General features: G+C 32.1%; 2 protein-coding genes across 3 annotated transcripts; both read right to left on the bottom strand.

The window, feature by feature from the left end:
- Positions 1-102: 102 nt before the first annotated feature.
- LOC128180910 (nuclear protein AMMECR1-like) lies at positions 103-9,744 on the bottom strand. The gene is made up of 5 exons (XM_052849102.1): positions 9,517-9,744; positions 4,820-4,930; positions 4,096-4,210; positions 3,200-3,290; positions 103-2,792 (listed from the first exon to the last, which is right to left on the bottom strand). Exons 1-5 carry the CDS (start codon positions 9,729-9,731, stop codon positions 2,626-2,628), a joined length of 699 nt encoding a protein of 232 aa, XP_052705062.1. The 5' UTR covers positions 9,732-9,744; the 3' UTR covers positions 103-2,625.
- Positions 9,745-11,920: 2,176 nt separating this feature from the next.
- LOC128181429 (synaptobrevin homolog YKT6-like) lies at positions 11,921-21,300 on the bottom strand. Of its 2 annotated transcripts, none has more exons than XM_052849824.1 (8): positions 21,168-21,300; positions 18,483-18,635; positions 18,137-18,219; positions 17,773-17,873; positions 16,244-16,302; positions 15,370-15,481; positions 14,923-15,024; positions 11,921-14,334 (listed from the first exon to the last, which is right to left on the bottom strand). In XM_052849824.1, the coding sequence occupies exons 2-8, from the start codon at positions 18,584-18,586 to the stop codon at positions 14,299-14,301; spliced, it is 597 nt and encodes a 198-aa protein (XP_052705784.1). In that variant the 5' UTR covers positions 18,587-18,635; positions 21,168-21,300; the 3' UTR covers positions 11,921-14,298. The 2 variants fall into 2 exon arrangements, with proteins under 2 accessions (XP_052705784.1, XP_052705783.1); XM_052849823.1 differs by having other exon boundaries at positions 21,148-21,287.
- Positions 21,301-22,310: the final 1,010 nt, after the last annotated feature.

Genomic DNA, 22,310 nt, shown 5'->3' with positions numbered 1-22,310 from the left:
AACTTAACAACTTTAGTAAACAATTCACAAATAATCTGCTAGCCTCATTTGTGATATTGGGGGTGGTAGCCACTAGTAGGGGGTGTATAAAACGATAATAAATTTGATTATTGAATTTATTGAACCAAGACTACACAATACAATATATATATATATATATTCATATAATCAATACAATTAAAAATATAAATCGCTGGCCTCTCTGTACGCTTTGCCTTAGGCTAGTACATCATACTGAAGCCAGCAAAATATCATGTGTTCTTATAAGTAATTCATAGGAGAAATGTTCCCCTGTTGATTTTGGATGGAATCAGGTCATAGTATTTCCCATCTTGTCAAACAAAAAGTCCAGTTTACTGGTCAATCAAGCACAGGTTTCTCAATTCATACTAATGACGTGCTAAAATTGGATCATTTATAGACAAGCTCAGATATTCTTACAGTCACTCAAAAGGTTCTAACATCAATACAAAGATGCATAATTGAGAGAAATATGTATTGCTTTTAATACTAAATCGTATGATTTCGAACACAAGCCCATATCGGTACTCTTAATTTTGGGTTTTCGTGTAACTATAGAATAAATTATGCCTATTAAAGCATTTTCATGCAAATATATCTTAACACTCCATACTTCACACATTGTCTATGATTTTGTTATACTTGACAATGGATGTCAATCACATTACAATTTCCAAAGAAAAAGACATATAATAAAGTACAAACTTCTCTTTGATTGATCATATATCAAGTGTTTCTTTACCAACAAATCTGTTCCCTTTATTTTTGAATGTGATTGAAAGTTCTTGACATCAGAATATCTGAAATTCCCAGTATTTCATATTGGTAAAATCATATATAATTGGCAATGAAAATCTCTGCATTACATTATTTGTAACATTTAATTTATTAAAAAATATCAATTAGCTAAGGCTAAAATTTGAAATGAAAAATTCTCTGGACAATGACTGCTCCCTGAGAAGTAAAGATAGGCCTTTATATCCACCTTGTTTGTTTTTACCACGAAGCGGGGTTTGCAAATGAATTATTTGCAATAACACCAAAAATACAAAAGATTGTTATGATTTTCCACGAAGCAAAAAAAAAAATATTAAATCTTTAATATTCAATTTTGTTCAAAAGATCAAATAGTTTACGAGTACATGCATTTATTTTTAAGGTTCTCCGACCCTCAGCCTAAAAGTATTTTTTCCATCATGAAAATGTTATTTGTCCTTCAAACTTTATAATTGAAATGAAATAAAAAGAAATGTATTGATGGTATCCATGCATTTTACAAAGTTATTGCAAATTTGCCCATGATGGATATAATGAGATTGAACAAAAATGTTGTACAGTTGAACCCGTGCCTCGAACCCCCTAACCCTAGTAGATGTCCGTTGAAACACTAACCCAAGAATTTCAATGAATAACTGATCGTAATATTAACACTAGAAGACTTAATAAATTTGTCTACATGAAAGGCAGGCAAAATTTCTGGATACCGGTAATTTAGAGTCATCAAACATGGCTGAGGATCGTAGATTGCTAAAAAATTGCAATTATATATTGGCTTGTGCATTTTAGATTTATTGACCTGAACAAAAATCATGCATCAAATTGCTCACGTCAAATGAAATTCTTTAATTACTAAAATTCGAGGATGATATTTTTGGATAAACAACTCCCCCTTCCAATAATGACCTCTTCCGTTAGACCAGATTCAATATCTGTTGCCCCCTGCTCACCAACGAGGAGGTGGAAGTAGGATTTTGAGCAGGATACAATTCAAATGAAACCAACATATAAAACAATAAAAATCCAGTTTTACATATTGGAAAATTTTGTTCTTTTGATGTAAACAAATAATCTTTTTTCAAAGACGTTTTCAGTAAAAAAAGACAATTTATATGGTAGCAGTTAAAAAAAAAAATTGATAAAAAAAAATCAAAAAAGTTTTCAATCGTGATGCATGTACATGTACATTACCAAGTGAAGAAAAATTAGTCGAGCAATTCTGTATCTCAAACAAGCTAACATGTGGCTAGGATGTTATAAATGTATGATAAAACTAAGTTTTCTAAGATTAAAATGACCTAGTGGGAGAAAAACTCACAAATACCCATACACCAAGTCACCTAAATAAGCATTCACTGCTAAATATAACATTCCAATATATACTGAGAGAAACGAACTTCACAACAAATTCTACCGTAAAAAGAATTCTAAATAATGCAGTACCCCAGAAGTTGTTGCGTGGTACACCTGCTAGCATTAATCAGTACATGTACACAGAAATCACAAAGAAATCAGAAATATACATATCACTTCCACAACAACTACAGTGCTAAATTAAAAGTCTCATTGCGAGACCAGTTTCTTGGATGAAAACCATGAAACATGTTTTCAAACCGTACATAAAATCTCTACATCTAACAAAGGAAAGACAACTAGTACATCCACAACTGACTTAAAACTAGTATAATTTTTTTTTTTCATATCTTCTTTTAATACCATATGCTGACTTGTATGCCGTTTGTATGCTGCAATCACACGACTATTGCGCATCTTTTATTCTGCAGTGATCAAGGTGTGGTGCTGCCCGAATCCTAAAATTCACCGGCATCATGCGTGACCATTTTGCTTATTGGCAACATAATCGTTATATCCTAGGGTTAATTTTTCACTGCGGTAACGAGTTAATCTCAGAGACTTCCTAACATCGTGGTCAATTGGTCCCTTAAATCCACCCTTTCGTAGTAAAGAGTCTATTGTCTGCATAATGTCCCATCCTACAAGGCAAGAACCATAGTGAAGAAATACCATCATTTTGGACATCACATTGGTATTAAATCTACACAGCATGCAGTTTGGGAAAGTTATTTTCTTTACGTTTACAGTTTACATTTAAAACTATACAATGTAATCTGAAATAATGACAATATAATGAATGTGACATAAAAACTTTTCTGATGTTTACTATGACACTACACCCTTAAAATTTGACATTGTGGAATTGCTGCAGGTAATTAAGCCAACTTTTATCATATTTTTGTATATGTAAATTCATGATATGTAGCTGCTACTAGCAGATACATGTAATATTGTGCTGCTATAACCCTTCCATCTTGAAACATGAACCAGGTAAACATTTTTTTTAAAAATATATTGAAAGTTTGATAGACCCCATCTTCAATACCTTGCTCTATGGCAACCTCAGGTAGATATGTAGCTGTCTTCTTATGACCTTTCTCATTGAGAAATTCTATCCTGATGCCGTGAACCCCAACCTGAAAAACAGACCAGCAGCGTCACATAGATGGTCCCACGAGCATATCAGAAAAATCACACTAATCAGCTTTACTCCTGAAATCCAAATGTGGTATAACAGCAGTGGAAAATAGACACATGTTCATCCAAGGTCTACAAAATCCAATTAAGAAATTATTCAATGCACACAAGAAAATGTCAAATTGCTGTAAAGTACAATTTACAAATTGAAATTTTGACTGTTATAACCAAATCAGATGTCACCTGCATCAGGGTTAGTCTTAATTACAATTTAATTCAAAATAATTTGAAAAAATTACAAAATTAAACCACTAATATTGAGGTTAGAATGAACAAATTCCATGGTTTTTGCAATCCGATTAAAATCCGATTCTCAATGCTCCTGTAGCAATATATCATATAAATGGGAGCATCCAGGATCTGATTTTAATCAGATTGACAGTTTTTAATCAGAAAGGATATGCCAAATGGGCATTTCAATATAAAATCTGCTTGATAGAATGAATTAAGACATGCAGGCATTCATGCATTTATCTACTGGAAAGAATGGATGACTATCATGGTATTAATACACGTAGAAAGGGCATATATAGTCACTGAAACATTGAACAAATTGAGCACATTGATCATTGTATCTGACTGAATGTAGATGAACATTAATAAACTGGATTTAATGGGCAGAGTATTTTCTAATTAGTACATGTGTACTGAATTTGAATGAGCAGATACTCATCCACCATTAGATATATATTGGACAGAACTGGTGTATCCACTATTAATACAGCCTGATGCTATAACACTGACCTCCCAGTCCATGTAATCTCTGGCGTCCTCAAAGTTGGTCAGAATGGACACAGACACGTGGAGTTTGGTGAACTCATCCTTGGTGATGGGACTGAAGCGGCTATCTTTGATAGCACTGAAATACACAGGGAAACCAGTCAATTATGGGCATTCAATAACTTTTGACATTTTTCCTCCCTTAATTTTTAGTATTTAGTGATGAAACTCAAGTGAAGGCTATCTTTAAAAGCAATGAAATAACAAGGAAATCATTCAGTAACTTGAATGTGAAGTATTTTGGGCATTTTTCTCCCCGTAATTCTTAAAAATAAACCTCACTAATCCATCGGTTGATAAACTGTACTCAAGTACTGATAAAGAAAAAACAAAATCCATTTAAATACTTTGTCTTGCAGCTAAAAAACATGAATGTGTTTTCATTTAAATACAAGTACTTTATCTTACCAATGTTTAATTTTATAGGCAAGTCTTATTGCAAAATACTGGAAATCTTTAACAACAAAGCAAACACGAGTACTATATGAACCACACAAGGAGTGGTAGCCATAATAGTGTTATCAAAAATATCCCTGTTACAAGTAAATACAATGGGCAATATACTGACTGCATTAATAATCTACATACAGGTTTGATATTATCAATAGAATCTATCAAACTAATTGCTGTCCATACACACACACACAAATACAAGTTCAGCAATGCAATAATTAATAATACACAGTACCTAGTGACTGCGTATTCCCTGAGGCCACTGTGGAGATTGGTGGAGGTGAATGTTCCGATGCAACCTCGCAGACGACGGCTGTGACCGATTTTCCAGGTCACGAACAGAGGACTGAAAAACAGAAAGCAGTCCGGGGTGCAGTATCAAAAACGCAAATAACACTACTAATGGGTGTATTAACTAAATACCATACAAGACCCCATCCTGATTATTCAGATTTCAGATAAGCTTGTACATTAATTGCAAAAAGAAAAAAAATTGGTAAACAATATAAACAAGTTTAAACAGCATAAATCCAATTCCAATGTTGTTGGGCAGTAAATGCTTACAATCTGAAAAGAGGCTGGTAATATTGATACTATTTCTATTTTACTTAATAAAATGTGCTCTCTCTCTCTCTCTCTCTCCCCCCCCTCTCTCTCTCTCTCTCTCTCTCTGGTAATAACAGTTATCTCACATGTAATAATTTCACAACAGGCTGCAACTCTGGCATACCTAACACATAAGGACAACTGTACAGTGCGTGCATACTTCAATTCAGTATTCACATACATGTAGCATGGTTTGGTCTTGTCCTTTTTGTTGGCAATCAAAGACAGGGGGTCCATAACCCCTGTGGTGACTTCACTCTTACCCCTGTGGCATGCTATTAAAAAGGCTGGAGTTATTTATATCAATTCTATGTACTTTTACAAAGTAAGGTTTTTGTCATATGATACAATCAAGAAATTACTGAGAATTCATATTGTTGGTAAAGCAGATGGAAATAGCTTGTCTGCTTCGAATTTTAGCTAGTATATTTTTTTTTAGGGGTTAGGTGTTGTTGTTTGACTACATGGATCAAGTTGTCCATGTGTTGGAAAGTTGGGTGGGGGGGGGGGGGGGGGGATAAATAAAGATCCATTTCATTATACATGTCACATGTATCTGTTTACTTTTATCAAGTCATGATAAAGGAAAAGGAAACAGCTTGATTTATCATGAACATTTAGCTACTTAGGTCTCAAGGACACAACAAAAACCTGCTTATACAACAAAAAAATTCATTTTAAGAAAACTAAAGCTACCAGTATTTTATATAGAATTAAAAAAAAACCACAAACACATCCTGTATATAAACACAACAAATAGTATCTATAATTATTTGATCTTTATTTGGAATCAAGACTTTTTTAAAAATTTCTTTACAAAGTACTTTTTCCTTTCTTGAAAATGAATATTTATATATGTGGAGCATGCATGTCAACAAATACACATAACATACATTTAAAGTCAGCCAGATATCTTTGAAAGATAGTGCTATGAATGATCTTTTCAAATACCGGTACTATTACGATGAATTAAGATTAAGCACAGATAGATAGATAACTTGGGGCTCTTTACCACAATCAATCTAGATAAAAAAAAAATGATTTCTTAAATGCATGTAAATATCTACTATCAAGGCTGCTACGTAAAAAATAACCATACCAAGGTATTATTACCGTAATCTTCTTTCAAAATTCTTGCTGAATAGGTCAATGAAGGGCTAAAAGCTTTTTCATGCAGAAATTTTTGAGCAGTGAATTTCAGATGTTGGTGCACTGGGATATTCGAGCCCCTATTATGCAACTGGAGTAAATGGTCTAGATGGAGATTATTTTAGCTCAAGGTTCTATAAAATTAGACTGCGACAACCAAACTCTCCTCAGTTGCTGGTGCCAGATATTGCATCATATTCGTGTAAAAATTTCAGTCTTTCAAGATTTGACCACTTATTTCATTCTCTTTCTAGACTGCACTGTTTGAACTCAGGGCACTGTTGTCTCTAAGACCCGGGAGGCTGGGAATTCCCCTGCCTAAAGTGACGTAATTACCCAGCTATTTTTGCATTTTAAACACAATCTAGCTAATATACGCTAGACCTCCAGACCCCCTTCTACTTTTTTGTTTCTTCCTTCTACTTCAATTTTTAGAAACAACCCTGGAACTTATAAAAGGGGAAGAAAGTTTGAGTTACACATTTTAAAAATATAATATTATGTCATAATGGGATACATTCGAAAGTGTTGAACATTTTTTTAAAAAGCTTATTTATAAGTTACTTTTATAATGCTTACATAAACCTTTTACTTTCCACATTTGTTAAAAAAAAAAATAGAAAATGAAAGAAGATCAATGCATCGTGAAACGAGACGATGGGCTTCTTTGTTTGAAGTAAGAAAATTCTCCACAGTCCATTTTATCTATTCACAATAAGAATGATTATCCCTGTTTGTATATTAGAATTAACCCTGCACTTAGCACACACACAAAAAAAAATAAAATAAATGTATAAATATTCATAAAAGTAAGTTTATATGTGAAGCTAGCTGCCGGTCTGAAAAAAATTTGGATGGACGAACTGGGAGCTACAGTTCCTCCCAACTGCAATTAATGGCACACAAAAAATTGCGCTAGTTTTGGGCTGATTAATCTTATTTTCAAACACATTCTATGCAAATACTGAATTCCCAAAAATTCCTTGGACTTTTTCATACAGATATTGTCACTTTACTTGTCTCTATTATCCTTTCAAATACAATCACCAGCCCCATTAAGTGAAGTTGGTGCAGTTTGTTTACATGTAAAAATAGCAACTCTCAATTCTCAACATAAATTTAACAAACTTCATTTTCCATGGTCGCTTAGCATGTTTCAGAGAAAGTCTGAGGCAAGTAAAGAGATAGTATCAGTAGTAAATTGCATAAAAAATTCAATGGTACATGTACTAACTTTTCCCACAGAATTTGTGTGTAATTAAGGTTAATTAGTTGATCAAAGTACTGAAGTACTGACGGGAGTTGATTTAATCCATTATGATATCATTTATTTTAAATTCAATTTATCTTGCATGGCAATTAGTTTCTCCGCTAGTTTGTATTTGAACTACGCACTTTTTTATAATATGAATTTTTAGACTTTTCCAACAAGAATTTCGAGAAACCCCATATGAATCATGTTGTGTAATATTTAAAAATAGATTTCAACTACTAGTATGTTTTAGTTATCGAAACAATTCTAAAAATTGTATGGATCCAAGCATTATTGATATCGAACTCTAGTCTCGTTTAACTAGACGCTCGGCTGTCTCCGTTAATATCCGACAAGCAAGAGAGCCCCCTCTCTGCTTGTCGCAGATTTACAGAGACAGCCGAGCGTCTGGTTGAACGAGACTATATTTACTCTGGCGTAGGAATACATGAGACTACAAAAATATCTTAATTGTTCGTAGTATATAAAATTTGACTATTTTCAACATGTTTATAGATAAGTTTCTTTGAAAAACAATGCTTCAGCATACATTACATCAAATTTTTAATTCGAATTAATTTTAATTACATTCGAATTATTTTCAAGAACTTAGTCTTGTCAGCGGTGATGATTTGTGCTTAGGTCCAAACACTGTTTCACTTTGGGTTTGCCAGAGTAACTGCATAGGAGAGTCGATTAAAATCAACTCCCAAAAACTATTGCAATTTTTTGTGTGCCATAAATTGCAGTTTAATCTTATATAATACTATGGGAGGCATCGAGCTCCCAGGTCATCCATCTGAATTTCCTTTTTGACCAGGAGCTACAGACCTGATGCTATCTTAAAAATGTGTACAGAAGTATACTAAAGTTTTGATGAACATTTCAAACATCATAAGCTAATATATTAAGTATGATATTCAATCTATATGTCTTATATTATATGAACATAATAATTCACTTCACAGTGGGGTTTCTACTAGCCAGTAAGGCCAAGGAGTTATGCCTCATGGAATGAATCACCTCAGTATTTTGGGAAAGCTCTTAGAGTACAATGTTAAGGGTTTGGTCTGTAGTTAATATGTTAGTCATACCATGTTGCTATTCATTTATTTAATGAAGTTAATTTGCCCCACTTGAATTCACTTTAAATAAGATATGGCTCACTTTTGATAAGTGGTAAGATTCATATAATCTGACAGACACTTTTATTAATGCATTTACATGTAATGTTAAATATGTTTTTTCATGTGACTGCATACAATGAGTATTTAATTTCATACATTACATGCTGGCATCCCTTGCACAAACAAATGCAAATTTGAATTTCTATCGAGAGTGAAACTTGCCAGTTTCATTTTTTTTTAAATCAGTGATTCAGACCAAAGAGTTGGTTCATGATCCCTAAAATAGATGTTTTACACTATCATGTAATTTTAATATTCGCATGCCTAATGCAAAAACTCATGAATTTTTTCTAGCTTTTTTTTTTTACAACTGTAGCTTTTTATCATCAAATATATACACCAGTATATGTAAAGTCTTGTAAAAATGACAACTTTTAATTTTACTTATAAGGAATCAGATTGAGTCAGCTCTATAAGAAGAATAAGATGCATATATATATAATCTCTCTCTCTCTCTCTCTCTCTCTCTGATCTTTGCGGTTATCAAGTACAGCCCGCAAGCCCTATTAATTATGACCTCTTGTCCATCCACTGGACCTCCACAGTCTCCATAACAAACATCCATTTCCTTTGTTTACATTCGCTTCCTTTGTTTGTTTCCAAGCACATGTGTTTTCATATAAAAAAAAAAACCCACATAATCCAAATTTGAAGCCCACATCAATTTTGATGTCACAATGAACATAACTTTTTTAACAATAAAATTATTACATAATGTTATCAGGAATAGATACTTACAAGGCTTCGTTTGTGAAAGACGGGGTTTTTGGTGGTTCATAACAATGAAGATGACTGTGAAGTACATCGAAACAAAATATACACATGTCTACACATGCCACAGAATACCCATTTTTGTAACCATTCGGATGAACTGACGATCCATTACAACATATCGAGGAGGGCATTGAATTGTTTAGTTTTTGTTTTTTTACTCCACAACAGCTGGCCGCCATATTGGACCAGCTCTCGCACGGATCTCGAAAGCGCGCGAGATTTGCATGTACTTTATGTTGGCGGATCATGCAAAATCAAACTGAAATTACATTAAGGTGGCTTACTACACCTTGAAATAGTTTCTCAAATCAGCAGTAAATTTAATACTTGATTATGATAGCTAGCAAAATGAATAAAAAAGCGTATGGGTCAAGTATGCGAAAAAATGTGTAATTTTGGACAAAAATTACATTTTAAGAAATTTAATTTAGTAAATGTGGACAAAGGCCCCAAGCGGATTCGAACTCATGATCTGTGGATCACCAGCCCGACACTCTAACCACTTAGCTATAGACCCAATTTGCTATATACTTCTCCCTTATTATTTATCTCCTTTACTGAAATGTTCTCTTAATATTATAATGTACGAACCTATTTTTAATGAATAATTTTAAAAGTAAAATAATTTTTAAAAAATTTTAAAAAATCGTTGAGTAATATTGCAAAATATAAAAGACACCGGCGGCAGTAGAATAACTTTTGAATCTGATATTGTAGTACAGCATGTCAATTTCAAATAAATTATATGCTTATAACATTATGATTGCATACCAAAAGCATGTAAAATACTTTATGTTAAAAAACTGTACAATATTCAGATAATTAAAAATGCCACGAATCATAATCATGATAATATATTTAAATTAACCGAGCATGATTCTCTCTATTTCTGACGGAAACTTTATTTAATTCATAACTGTATATAAACTAATAGAACTGATACCAACACACCCTTTTATAGATTGGTCGAAACCTCCAGCAACCTACAAAAATCACGGAGTGCACGAAATTATCATGATGGTGTCAGTTTCAAATTAATTCCCTTTGGAGACGACTTGACTGTTTCTTATATCTAACGTACTGATGTACATTAACAATAGTTCAGTTAATTTAATTTTTTTTTTACATTCAATCTATTAATTTGTTAAAGGGGCATGGTCACGATTTTTGTCAAAAATTATTTTTCCGATTTTAATCTTTGCAATGCTTCAATAAGGCATTTTCAACAGGCAATCAAAATTTGAATGCCATTTGTTGAGATATAATTAAGCGAGTTAAAGAGCTTACAATTCTTTGCTATGTGAACAAAGCTCTTGTTTACATTTAGAATGTTGATGATAAAATTCCAGTTTTAGACATAAAATTAATGTGTTAAACGTTAGAAACTGTTTCTTTATGCTTAAATGAATAAGAAGGAATACAAATCAGCTTGCAAAAAAGATTTTTTACTAGTACATTGACGCTACGTAAACAAAAACAAAAACTAGGCACGAACCTTGTTTACATGACAAAGAATTGTGAGCCCTGTATCTTGCTTATAACTCTACGACTAACTCTCAAATTTTATTTGATTATTAGAAATGCATTCCTAAAGCATTGTAAATAATAAAAACAGAAAAATAGAGTTTGACCAAAATCATGACCAAGCTCTTTAAAAGAAAGATGTAACTGTAAACAATAAATTGCTTTCTTTGGTGATTCATGCGGGTTATGAATGAAGGTAGCGATCATTACAGAGAAAATATACATAACCTGCTAACGCGGGTTGTTTTTATTCAGCAATATTTACATCTACCAAATATTATTCCCTCTATTTCTTACGATAATGTATACTTAATCAATAGCTCTCTGGAAACAGCCAGACTGAAATCTACACGCCCCGTTTATCGATTGGTCGAGACCTACAACTACCTAAGAAAAATCACGGACTGCACGAAATAATCATGATGATGTCAGACTCAAAGTCTCACAGGAGACGATTTGGCTGTTTCTCCATGGTGAAGTATGCGCCAGATTACGCCAATGGGACAGAAAATATGCTCAGGACAATTGATCTCGAATGGACAGATGGACGGCCGACAGACTGATCACCATATAGGTAGAGAAGGACCCTTATTATTCATCAATACACGATTCAACTAAGAACCAGTAAAATATCAGTATACTTTCAGTAACTGATACACTTTGAATTATATTGGTGGGCTTTTTTGTGAAAAGGAAATCATTCCACGACACCGAAAATATTTGCAGCTAAGAAACTCCTTTTTTATCAGGCAGTCTTGGGTATTGCATTTTGCATTTGTTAAATATGCCCTATGATGATTTTTCTCTTAAGTCTTTACCTTCATCTGAAAATTCCAAAGAAATATATGCCTTTATATTTTATTTCACTCAAGACTTCCATCAATCTTTTCTTATGTACAAAATATAAACAATATTACACAGCATGTATGAATGTAATGAATTAATCAACTGTATAGTTACAGGTTTCAAAATTGAATATTCATAAATACAAATAAATGTAGATTCAAAAGCACAGTCTTCACCTTCTATTAAATATGTTACCGACTTATACAATGAAATCCTGGTGCTCAGGCACCAAACTAATCTGATAAAACCATCTTTATTATTTTAGTGTTTAAACATCAAAATATTAATAAACATTAACTAGACATGTGTTTTATAAAATTACCAGAATATGTTTATTCAAATCCATAAACAGACCAATATTTAAAACAATGTGAACTTAGACCACAATCCATTGACAGCATACACCTCAGGGGATGATTGTACATGTTGGCTGTGGTTTATGATTATGCTATTACAGTAGCTCTTCTGTAACTTCCCTGTTCTGAAGTAAATTCACACACAGTCAGCTAGTCATTCACTCCTCCACACACACTAACATGCTCACTTTATTACAGTAGCTTTATAAAAAGACTATCGTTGCAAGTAAAACCACCAAAATTTAATGTGAGCGACACCCTTCTCCCCCCAAAAAAAGAAAGAAAAGGAAAGAAAAACTAATGAAACCACCAAATTCATTTTCACATAGGAATGTATCATCTGAGTAGGAAATGACATGGATCATTTAATTTTTTTCAAACAATTCAAAGGTATTTATTGATAATTGAAGCAAATATTTATCTTTTAATAATTTTTGTTTACAGTGTAGCATACTGTTATGACATTTTAGGATATCATGAGTTGAAAATGACGGGTGAATATAAACATATGTAATTTTAAAATCTTACCATTTTTTCACCACACAGAACTTCAGAGGGAATGCAAAAATAGAAAATAGCATTGAAATTAAAAATAGAGTTGCTGACAAAGCATAAATAAATCCTGAATGACATCTGCTTTGAAACTGTGTACATGGACAAGGTAATACAGGGTAATTAAAAAAAATAGAGAGCAATTAGGGTAGACATCAGCACCATTTAAGATGATCTAGGAGTTTCAATATGCAAAACCAAAGAACTTAAAATAATGCATTCAAATCATGACAAGTCATATCACTCATCAAATCACATGCTATTTAAAATGCAAGATATGCATTTGTTTGTAATATTAAATAATATAATTATTACATCATTTTGTTAAAACACAAAAAAGTGAAATAAATTATAGCATTTAAATCTAATATAGAAAATTAAATCCTGACACAAATAGGAAATGAATACAAATGACAAGCTGTTAATATTCAACATTGCAGTGGTCCCTAGTTAGTCAGCAAGAGCTGAAGCCTTCCACACAAATACTGTAGCTGCTTGTGTATCATTAAGCTGCTATGTCTGCGCTGTACCTAGAGCACAGATATGTAAATTTCTATATAGTCGAGACAGATCTTGTGCAATAAATACTTGTTATTGCTACCTGACACCATCCATGTACATGATGAATTTAAAATTACTTTATCAAGACTTAAAGGTACATATATATTTATGCCAGTTGCCAAAAAATAAGAATTAAATTGAATTCATTATAGTTTGAAATAATGTTCTTTATAATATGGAGAAATTTTGTCAACATATATTGGTATTAGAAATGATTATTTGTTTACAATTCAAATTCAATAAATTTTTATCATATTTTAATAAACGACATATATCCCTTCATGAAAACATGTCGATTGTCAAAATGTTAATGCCACAAAGTACAACTAATCCTTGTTTTCATTTGCTTAAAAATATATATATATTAAAAATCACTCACACAATCTCAATGTGGAAGATACCCAATAAATACCAGTAAACTAAAGAAAAAATATTGGTTAAGCTGTAACTTTTCTTCTATAAAAGGTATGCAAAAAGTATTGCAGAATAATACCAATGCACATGGATAACTTATATGATTTACACAACAAGTCATGGATAAAAAAAAATCCACTCTTATCTTTGACAGTGTCTTGTCGAATATAAATATACATACATGTACAAGCACACACATTATAACATGCTTACTACAGACATACAATTGCACTTTAAAAGAGCAAAAAATGGTGAGAGAATAAAAAAAATAAGACACCAGTAGCTTAATTGTTAAACACAAATTTAAATCAAAGATTCATCTTTAAATTTTCAGCATTAAGCAAAACATTTAATTGATACAATAATGTATTCTTCACAATAGAGCTGAAAGTTCTTTGAATGGAGGAAAGAGATCCTCTTTTTTTGCCCCTCCCCTCTTTATAATGTTGTAAACTCAACAGATATAACGCTGTTTCTCTACTGAATAGTGTGTTCATAATATTACACAGCAGGAGTTGGTCTTCCTTGCCTGTAGAAAAAAAGAGTAAATTATGAATTTATATAGAACTGAGCAAATAATGAAATTTGTCTAAACATGATGCGGAAAAACAGTTACTCTCCAAGCTTTGTTTTGGAGACTAAATTAAATTAATGATTTAACAGCATACATGATAAGTGCTTTTCCCTGAGCCAAGATTTGTATTGTGATTATAGAAATAAATCTATCATAGGTTTATTAAAAGGAAGGTACCAAGCTTTCACCATAAAACCTCTTTAAGAATCCTCCACACCTTGTGGCATTATACATTTATACTTTTTGACAGCATGTCACAACCTAGAGATTTATGTGTTTTATGAAATTGTTTTAATTTCATAACTTTGTAGCTCAGTTTAGTATTATACTATTGTTTTTCATTATCACATTGTAATGGTAAAATTACAAAATTCATGTTTTCCCCTGAAAATTATAATTTTTTTCTGCCATTTTCAAGTTGTGCTAATGCTGGGGTAAAAAATTCTTTAAAAAACACAACAAGTTTGGACTATTTTCAGAAACTAATTCCGAAAGTGTGGATGGCCTTTTAAGAAATAATATAAGCATTGTAGGCATACTTACTGTTTTGTAAAAAGCTTTGGACTGCATGCTGAGTCCTTCTGACTTCTCCACTAAATCATTGAGCTTCTCCTCCCGCTCCAGAATCTTCTCTATCGTATCGTACTGTCAAAATGTCATTATGAAATATCAATGTGCATCGAATTCATTATACATGTACCTGCATACATTAATTGTTTCAATGTTTATCGTTAGTACACCTTTTTGTATACATTCATAAAAACAATGTAATGTTCCTTTAATTATAACTTGGACGAATCAATTGCATAAAATCAAAACCAAAAATATCTTTACTTAATACATGGATCTACTGATAAATAAAAATACTTTGAAAGTGATATGATTCGCACTTCATTTTCAGGTATTGCAATATCAATTTATTCTGCAAAGGATTGTGCAAAGGAGTGCTGACTGCAATGGTCCTTTTCTTGAATGAATGAAATCACCTACCAGGATAATCTTTGTTTCATCCAATTCACTCTGAATTTTGGTCATTGAGTCTGCTTGCTTGGGATCCTGGTATTTCTGAAGGTAATCGGCTAACTCTCTATACACTATCGTACTGAAAAATAATAAACCTGATCAATACTAGCTTGAATATCCTTATAAAATCCATATATTCTGGTGTCTTTTTCATTCATAAATGTTTCTTCTTATACAAGCAAGCAATTCTATCAAAATAATTCCTATTGTCATGGGCCAAGAAGAGGGCGCATTACTCTAAACACTCTTCATACACATTTATACATATATACATATTCATAAGAGAGAAAGAAATGCATTATTCATTGACAGTAAAACAGACTTAAACATAGATAAAAATATCTATATGAAAACATGTCAATGAAAAACCACATTAAATGTGCTCAACACTATAGCATCAATGCTTTAAACTTCATTCTTAAAAATATACCAAAATAGCTTGCCGAGTTAAAACCTAGTTTTGTTAAAAACATATTAATTTCCTTATAATCGGATTTGAAATTATCTAAATATATTCAAGGATGATAAAAACTACATCATATTCTGTAATCGTTTAATCAAGATTACTAGTATATATAGTGTTTATATGTGCAACAGTATCACATGTACACTGTAAAACAACTAAATTTATAACACAAATATCAGTACCCAAGATAAAGAACCTGATACATGTATTATAGAAGTCTTTTAATAAGCCTAAGGGAGAGAATGACAAAGAAATGAAGAAATAACAAGCACCATGACAGCTCTCTCATTTTTCGGTCAAACTTTTTTTAATCTTCAAAATTCACTATACACATATTAAATATAAACCATAACATCAAACTGAACACCCATTTACCTCGAATTAGCTGTTGGCCACTGTGACTTAGGAACTTTACCTGTAAATTCTTCCAGAACCTGTTGAAAATTAAAATACATACATGTACTACATAATTGTATACATCCAAAAATTTATTCAAAGTGGAAAGGAAGGAGGGGGGGGGGGGTAGGTCTGTTCTTCGAAGGGGCCCCGAGGCATATTTTCGGTAACTTTACTATATAAATCTAACAAGTTTGAATTTTCCAGGGTGGAGGAGGGGGGCCAACCCCCTCTAGATCTGCTTATGCTATATACTACTTCTGAGTATTTTTCCTAATGATAGATACTGTAGACTCCTAATTTTATGTAATTACTTTATTCTGCCAATTTGTATCAAACCCCATGGATATACATGTAATATCACGATCATCAAAAGTTTTCATATAATTCCATATGGTTCAGGACTGTCAGAAAAATGGAAGCGAGATTATAAAATCCAAAAGGGTTGCTTCTTGTGATTTCACAATAAAAATTTCTTGCGTTTAATTAAATATCAATCAGCATTAAAACATTGTTACCAGTAACCTTAAAGGCCGAACATTTTACAAACGCCCCCTTTTTTACCTGTACAAACTTCAAAATGATGCCGCTTGTCAAACAAGTTTGAAACAATAGCACCCAGTTTGATTGACGTGATCTTGCCAGGTCCGCGGATTTCTGTTTACTAGCAATTAACAACGTTATCTTTGATATCTTCCGTCATGTATTAAAGGGGGGGATTGAAAATTGATTTTTAAACATTACCAGTATTAGAATTGATTATGAAAAATAATTATTCAGTGATTGAAATTACGCACAATTTCTATTTGAATTATGTTCAATGTGTGTGACCTAATAAATTCCACGAAAATGCATGGACAGCTCCAAAACATACAAATCTTTTCACATTAAACGTACAATATGCTACTAAAGCTGTATTTACTGGTAAGAAGTTGGTGTATGTAAACGTCACTCCATGGAAAACGAACTCCATTAATTGTCGACGTATAATGGCTGTCTTTACATTCCACATTCTTACTGATCGCATGGTTTTCTTATACTATAATAATTGTTTAAATTAACTTTTTAAACAATGTCAAGTGCTAAACACAGTGTACTGAGTTATACTTTTATAGCAGAATTATTTTACTGCATTTTTTTAAGTGTGCTTTACACACGTGTGCTTAGAGAAAATTCGGACGACACAAACCATTTCCTTATAAAATCGCTTCCTGTGGTCATTAGAACAATAAGATATTCAAACTAAGACCAATTCTGGCTAATTCTTTATTTCCTGTGTATTAATTTGCTTCCTGTGTATAGCGATTAGCAACATTCACGACCACAGGTACTGCAAGCCCCGGAGGCTTTCACACCTCTAATAATTAAGCCCCGCCCTCACCTGAGATTTACCACCCGGTAAAAATGTTCGGCCTTTAAATAAATATATGAATTTATAATGCTAATTACAGGTGGCCTCCTGCAGATTTGTTAAAGGATTGACTTTCATTCAATTCTCCGTAACATACCTTATTGATAAGAGTGTGGGCCACTCTCTGTGGGTATTCATGATCTGCAATCACTAATCCCGTTAGACAATCACTTCTAACATAAACATGGCAAATGTACTCTGAAAAATATTTAATAAAACATCATAGTGGTATTTTTGTTGTTGTCTGAAGACTCCCAATACATATACAGCCTTTGTTATAAAATCTGATGTTTTTCTGTCTTCTCTCTTCAAATTTATAAACTTTCTACATACATTTTAAAAAAGGTTAAGTGTTATTCTACACAAAATTCTATGGTGATGAATGATCTCCCATTACTTAGTGTTTAAAAACAGAAAATATGTATTAAGTGGGTGAATTGAAAGACGGACATTGACCAAACCTTGTTCCTTCACAGATGCTCTAGACCCAACTATTGTTCTCTCTGCCACAATTTTACATGTGAAGTCCATAAACTCTTTTACACTGTTAAAAAAAAGAAACATATTATATCAGGCATAACCCATAAAACCCAACCCCTAAAATAAAGAAATAAATCAAATTTCTGAATTTCAACTATTTTTTCAGCACTGAACATTTCTGTATAATAGTACTGTAGAAGAAATTAAAATTCATGATTTTTAGATTGTTCTTATTTACATTATCAACATAATAGCATAATTTAATATTCCAACTACAATATGCAAGCATGGATCCATAAAATATCCATGCGTGAAAAATATGCGTACCTAGATCTTTGAAAATATCCAAATGATGATAATTCATGTGCTGAGGCCAAGGGATTCACTTTTGTTTCCCCTTTATGAAGAACGGCTATGCAGTAAAGCTTCATAGTGGCTCGATCCTTTCAGATAAATATTATTCCCAACTAATGTCTAAATCTGAAAATATAATAAGTATGAAAATATCATGAGAAAGACTGTATGTGTGTATTATACACATACCTGTCAAAAAATTGCAATTGAAATAGGTATTAGGGAAAAATCAGAGACATCGTCATTAAAATATCATCATTCAGAGAAATTAGCAAGAGTCGAAAACCAATTTCTTAAAGAGATTTATGATTACAAAATCTGACATCTTCAAATACTGTAGATTCCTAATTAAATGTGAGGAATTAATATCTGTAAAATAGCGAGAAGCACCCTTTGTGGGTTTTAGAATCTTGCCATTAGGCCTATAAAAAAAATTGTGTGTTAAAACACTGATGAAAAAATTAGGTAGGTAGAGATTTTTTTTTATTCTATCATATTTTTTCTGCATGAATCCTAAGAATCTTGTTTGTGTCATATTTAAAAACAGATTTTTTAATAGAAATATTATAAAATTCACAATCGGATAAAAACAGACATCTAAAAATGGTAGGATCGGAGCATTTTTGTAGGTAAGGACGGTTTACCCTATACACACAACTCTTTTTTTAGGCCTAATATTTTTTGAGAGTTGAGATCAATAAGAAAGAAGGAAAAAAGTTCTGCTTTCGCGATTTTATATTTTCACAATTTGATACAAAACAGTGGGATCATGGAACTACAGTACTTGAGTAATATAAGGAATTTACAGTTCTCATTCTCAGACACCTTGCACAATTTTCCTAACTTTATCATCCCAGATTTTTCTTTTATTTGCAATGCAAATCCCCAAAAGACTTTTCTTTGCTAGCCACATTCTTCAACCCTACAAGATATGTTTCAAAGGAACTATCTTGCAATTTTCAATCTTGTGAATAAATCTGATGTTTTAATGAATAATGTAATAATTTAGGAAATTGTGCTGCATAAGCAATGTAAACATCTTGGAACAGTGTACGAGCAAGTATAGTCAAATAATAAACCCTGTTATTCATATTAATGTGGTATGGACACCTCCATATTGTGATGTACTTCCTAGCTATTGAAATATGCACTAAAATCAGGTTATAAATGCTTTCTTTCCCAAAATTGTTAGCTAACTGCATAGTGTAATAAGTGGGCATTATATAACTACGGTATATGAACATTGTCATATTATGACATATTAGCCAGTGCAGCTCACTGGCGCGGTGCGCGGCGAGCGAAGCGAGCTCTAAGAACCAGTGTGCGCGGGAAAAAGAACAAGCTACACCTATAGATTCATCAAACAAAATTTTTTTGTCTACGTCCCATCATGCTCTTCAATTTTTTCATATGTGGTGCTATGCCAAAAATGGCCGACATTTAACTCTTAATTAATGGTGTCTTGAGATTTGAAGGCACGTTCTGAGTACTGCACAAGCTTTGGCGAGACCCAAGATATTTGTTACATGCTTCCATACCTTCATATTGAGTCGAGATACGTAAACAAAGACAAAACAGGCCATGAATGACGTCACAGTGTTCTCGCGCTATATTTCCCGTGATAAACTTGAGGTGGATCAAACATCTGTAATGCGTGTACTAGCATTTTAAGTATAGACTGCAATACCTGCCTCAGATGAAGTTTTTAATTTTTTGTTCTTGTTTTGATAGAGAGATTAAATATATACAAATGTACTAGCAAGAGCCATACTTTACTATCATCTCCCTCCAATTTAAAGCTAAATTTGCATCCGTGTACAGCAAGTATAAGTAGGGAAGATTTAAAAAATAGGTCATTTTGAACTGAAAAAAAGAATAAAAAGAAAAAATAAACAGTTAAAAAATCTATACAGATATTGCATATTGTCAAACCATTAAATTAGAAAATAGGAAATTATACCCCTACAAATAGGGACCGGGGGCACAGATACAACGTATGCAATTAGAATGCAAAAAAATATATGAACTAAGAAAAAAATAAAATTTAACTAATGTTATTGTGATTTTCCTCTATTATATACCTCAGTGAGGTTCAGCGTACCTATGTTTACTATGTCTAAAAATATCCCGACGTCAAATGTCAATTTCAGCGCGTGCTTCTATATGTAAACAGAAATACAGCGATACCATAGAACCCGCGATATGATAGGAAACAAGTATAGGTGTAATTCTTGCTGTGCTCTCCACAGTGGTAGCACCGTAAAAACATATTATAACATGTTATGAGTTCCTATCCAACCAGGGTTTTTATAATTTTCACATTTTCAATTTGTTTACAATGTACTTCTTACCACATTAATATATACTATCTTAAGATTTTCATTAGGTCAAAAGGTGCTTGTTAAAAACAGGGACGTATATAATAACTGTTATATATGTCTTTGTTAAAAGAAGTACATCGTTTTCAGTTTTCTCAGTAAAATTTGTTTCCCAAAAAAGCGAAAACAGATGATAAACACACAGATATCACAACCAGATCTCGATTGTCATTATCTTAGGAGGTGTTTTTTCTCCATAAAAATGACAAACTTTCCATCTGTTTGTTTCTCTACATTACTAAAATTCTTAATCTACTTACAATCAGCGGACGTTACTTACAATGAAATGTACTGCTTCTCAATAGTCGGTTTTTAAAATAAACATGTGATCAAGAGATACGTTGTCAACAATATGCTGTCATACATTTACTCAATATCAATTTTTAGCAGTGATTGAAAGCGGAAATGACGACATAACTGAAAAGAAAAATGACAACTTGTTCGTATACTTTTCGGGAAGTTCACAGTAATTTTTTTTTTCACAATAGTCTCATCAGTTTGTGGATCGGATAATATATAACAAAGCAGGCCTAAAGAACTGAAGTTTTATAGAATGTGAAATTCAGTTTTCGGACTACTGTTAGATGTGATGATAGATCTTTTCAAAATCAATCAAGGGGTCACTTTTTAACGATTCGGCTTTAAAAAAAATGTTTGTTTTCAATGAAATATATATATATATATATATATATATATATATATATATATATATATATATATATATATATATATATATATATATATATATATATAATTTAAAAATGATAAATATCCAGAATAAAATCACAAATTGATCCTATTAACCGCAAACGTTTTCGCCATTCCTGGCTCTTCAGGCAGTTGTGTACAAATGACTAATATGTAACGTAGTATGTAGTAATATGTAGACTACGTTACATATTAGTCATTTGTACACAACTGCCTGAAGAGCCAGGAATGGCGAAAACGTTTGCGGTTAATAGGATCAATTTGTGATTTTATTCTGGATATTTATCATTTTTAAATTATTTAAAACTGTGCCGATTTATTTTTTGTTGTATTGGGAAATTATATATATATATATATATATATATATATATATATATATATATATATATATATATATATATATATATATATATATATATATATATATATATATATATATATAGAAAACTTAAATGAATTAAAACACAAAGTCCGAGTAAAACATAAGCGCTTTCATTTTCATCTTCAGATGTTTTACAACTAACCAAGGTAACGCCGTTATTGTGACGTCATAATAACGTTAGCAAAGTCTCTGGTGTTGACGTCACAATTTTGGCGTATTTTTAAGCATAACACATATCAATGAAATAAAAACAATGTAATTTAACACAAACATTGTTATTATGACGTCACAATAACGGCGTTACCTTGGTTAGTTGTAAAACATCTGAAGATG

The sequence above is a fragment of the Crassostrea angulata genome, chromosome 4 (assembly GCF_025612915.1).
Source record: "Crassostrea angulata isolate pt1a10 chromosome 4, ASM2561291v2, whole genome shotgun sequence".
Lineage (NCBI taxonomy): Eukaryota > Metazoa > Mollusca > Bivalvia > Ostreida > Ostreidae > Magallana > Magallana angulata.
Note: the sequence above shows the minus strand (reverse complement) of the source record. Positions and strands in the feature narration are given on the sequence as shown.

Bases quoted from the DNA above. Each gene is read 5' to 3' on its own strand.
- LOC128180910 (XM_052849102.1), bottom strand. From the start codon at position 9,731: ATGGCGGCCAGCTGTTGTGGAGTAAAAAAACAAAAACTAAACAATTCA. The intron at 3,291-4,095 runs GTCAGTGTTATA...TCTGTTTTTCAG, and splicing joins GAGATTACATGGACTGGGAG to GTTGGGGTTCACGGCATCAG. The intron at 2,793-3,199 runs GTATTGAAGATG...CTTGCCTTGTAG, and splicing joins TGAGGTTGCCATAGAGCAAG to GATGGGACATTATGCAGACA.
- LOC128181429 (XM_052849824.1), bottom strand. From the start codon at position 18,586: ATGAAGCTTTACTGCATAGCCGTTCTTCATAAAGGGGAAACAAAAGTG. The intron at 17,874-18,136 runs GTTTGGTCAATG...AATATTTTTCAG, and splicing joins AGCATCTGTGAAGGAACAAG to AGTACATTTGCCATGTTTAT. The intron at 15,482-16,243 runs GTAAATGGGTGT...ATTATTTTTCAG, and splicing joins TGGCCAACAGCTAATTCGAG to TACGATAGTGTATAGAGAGT.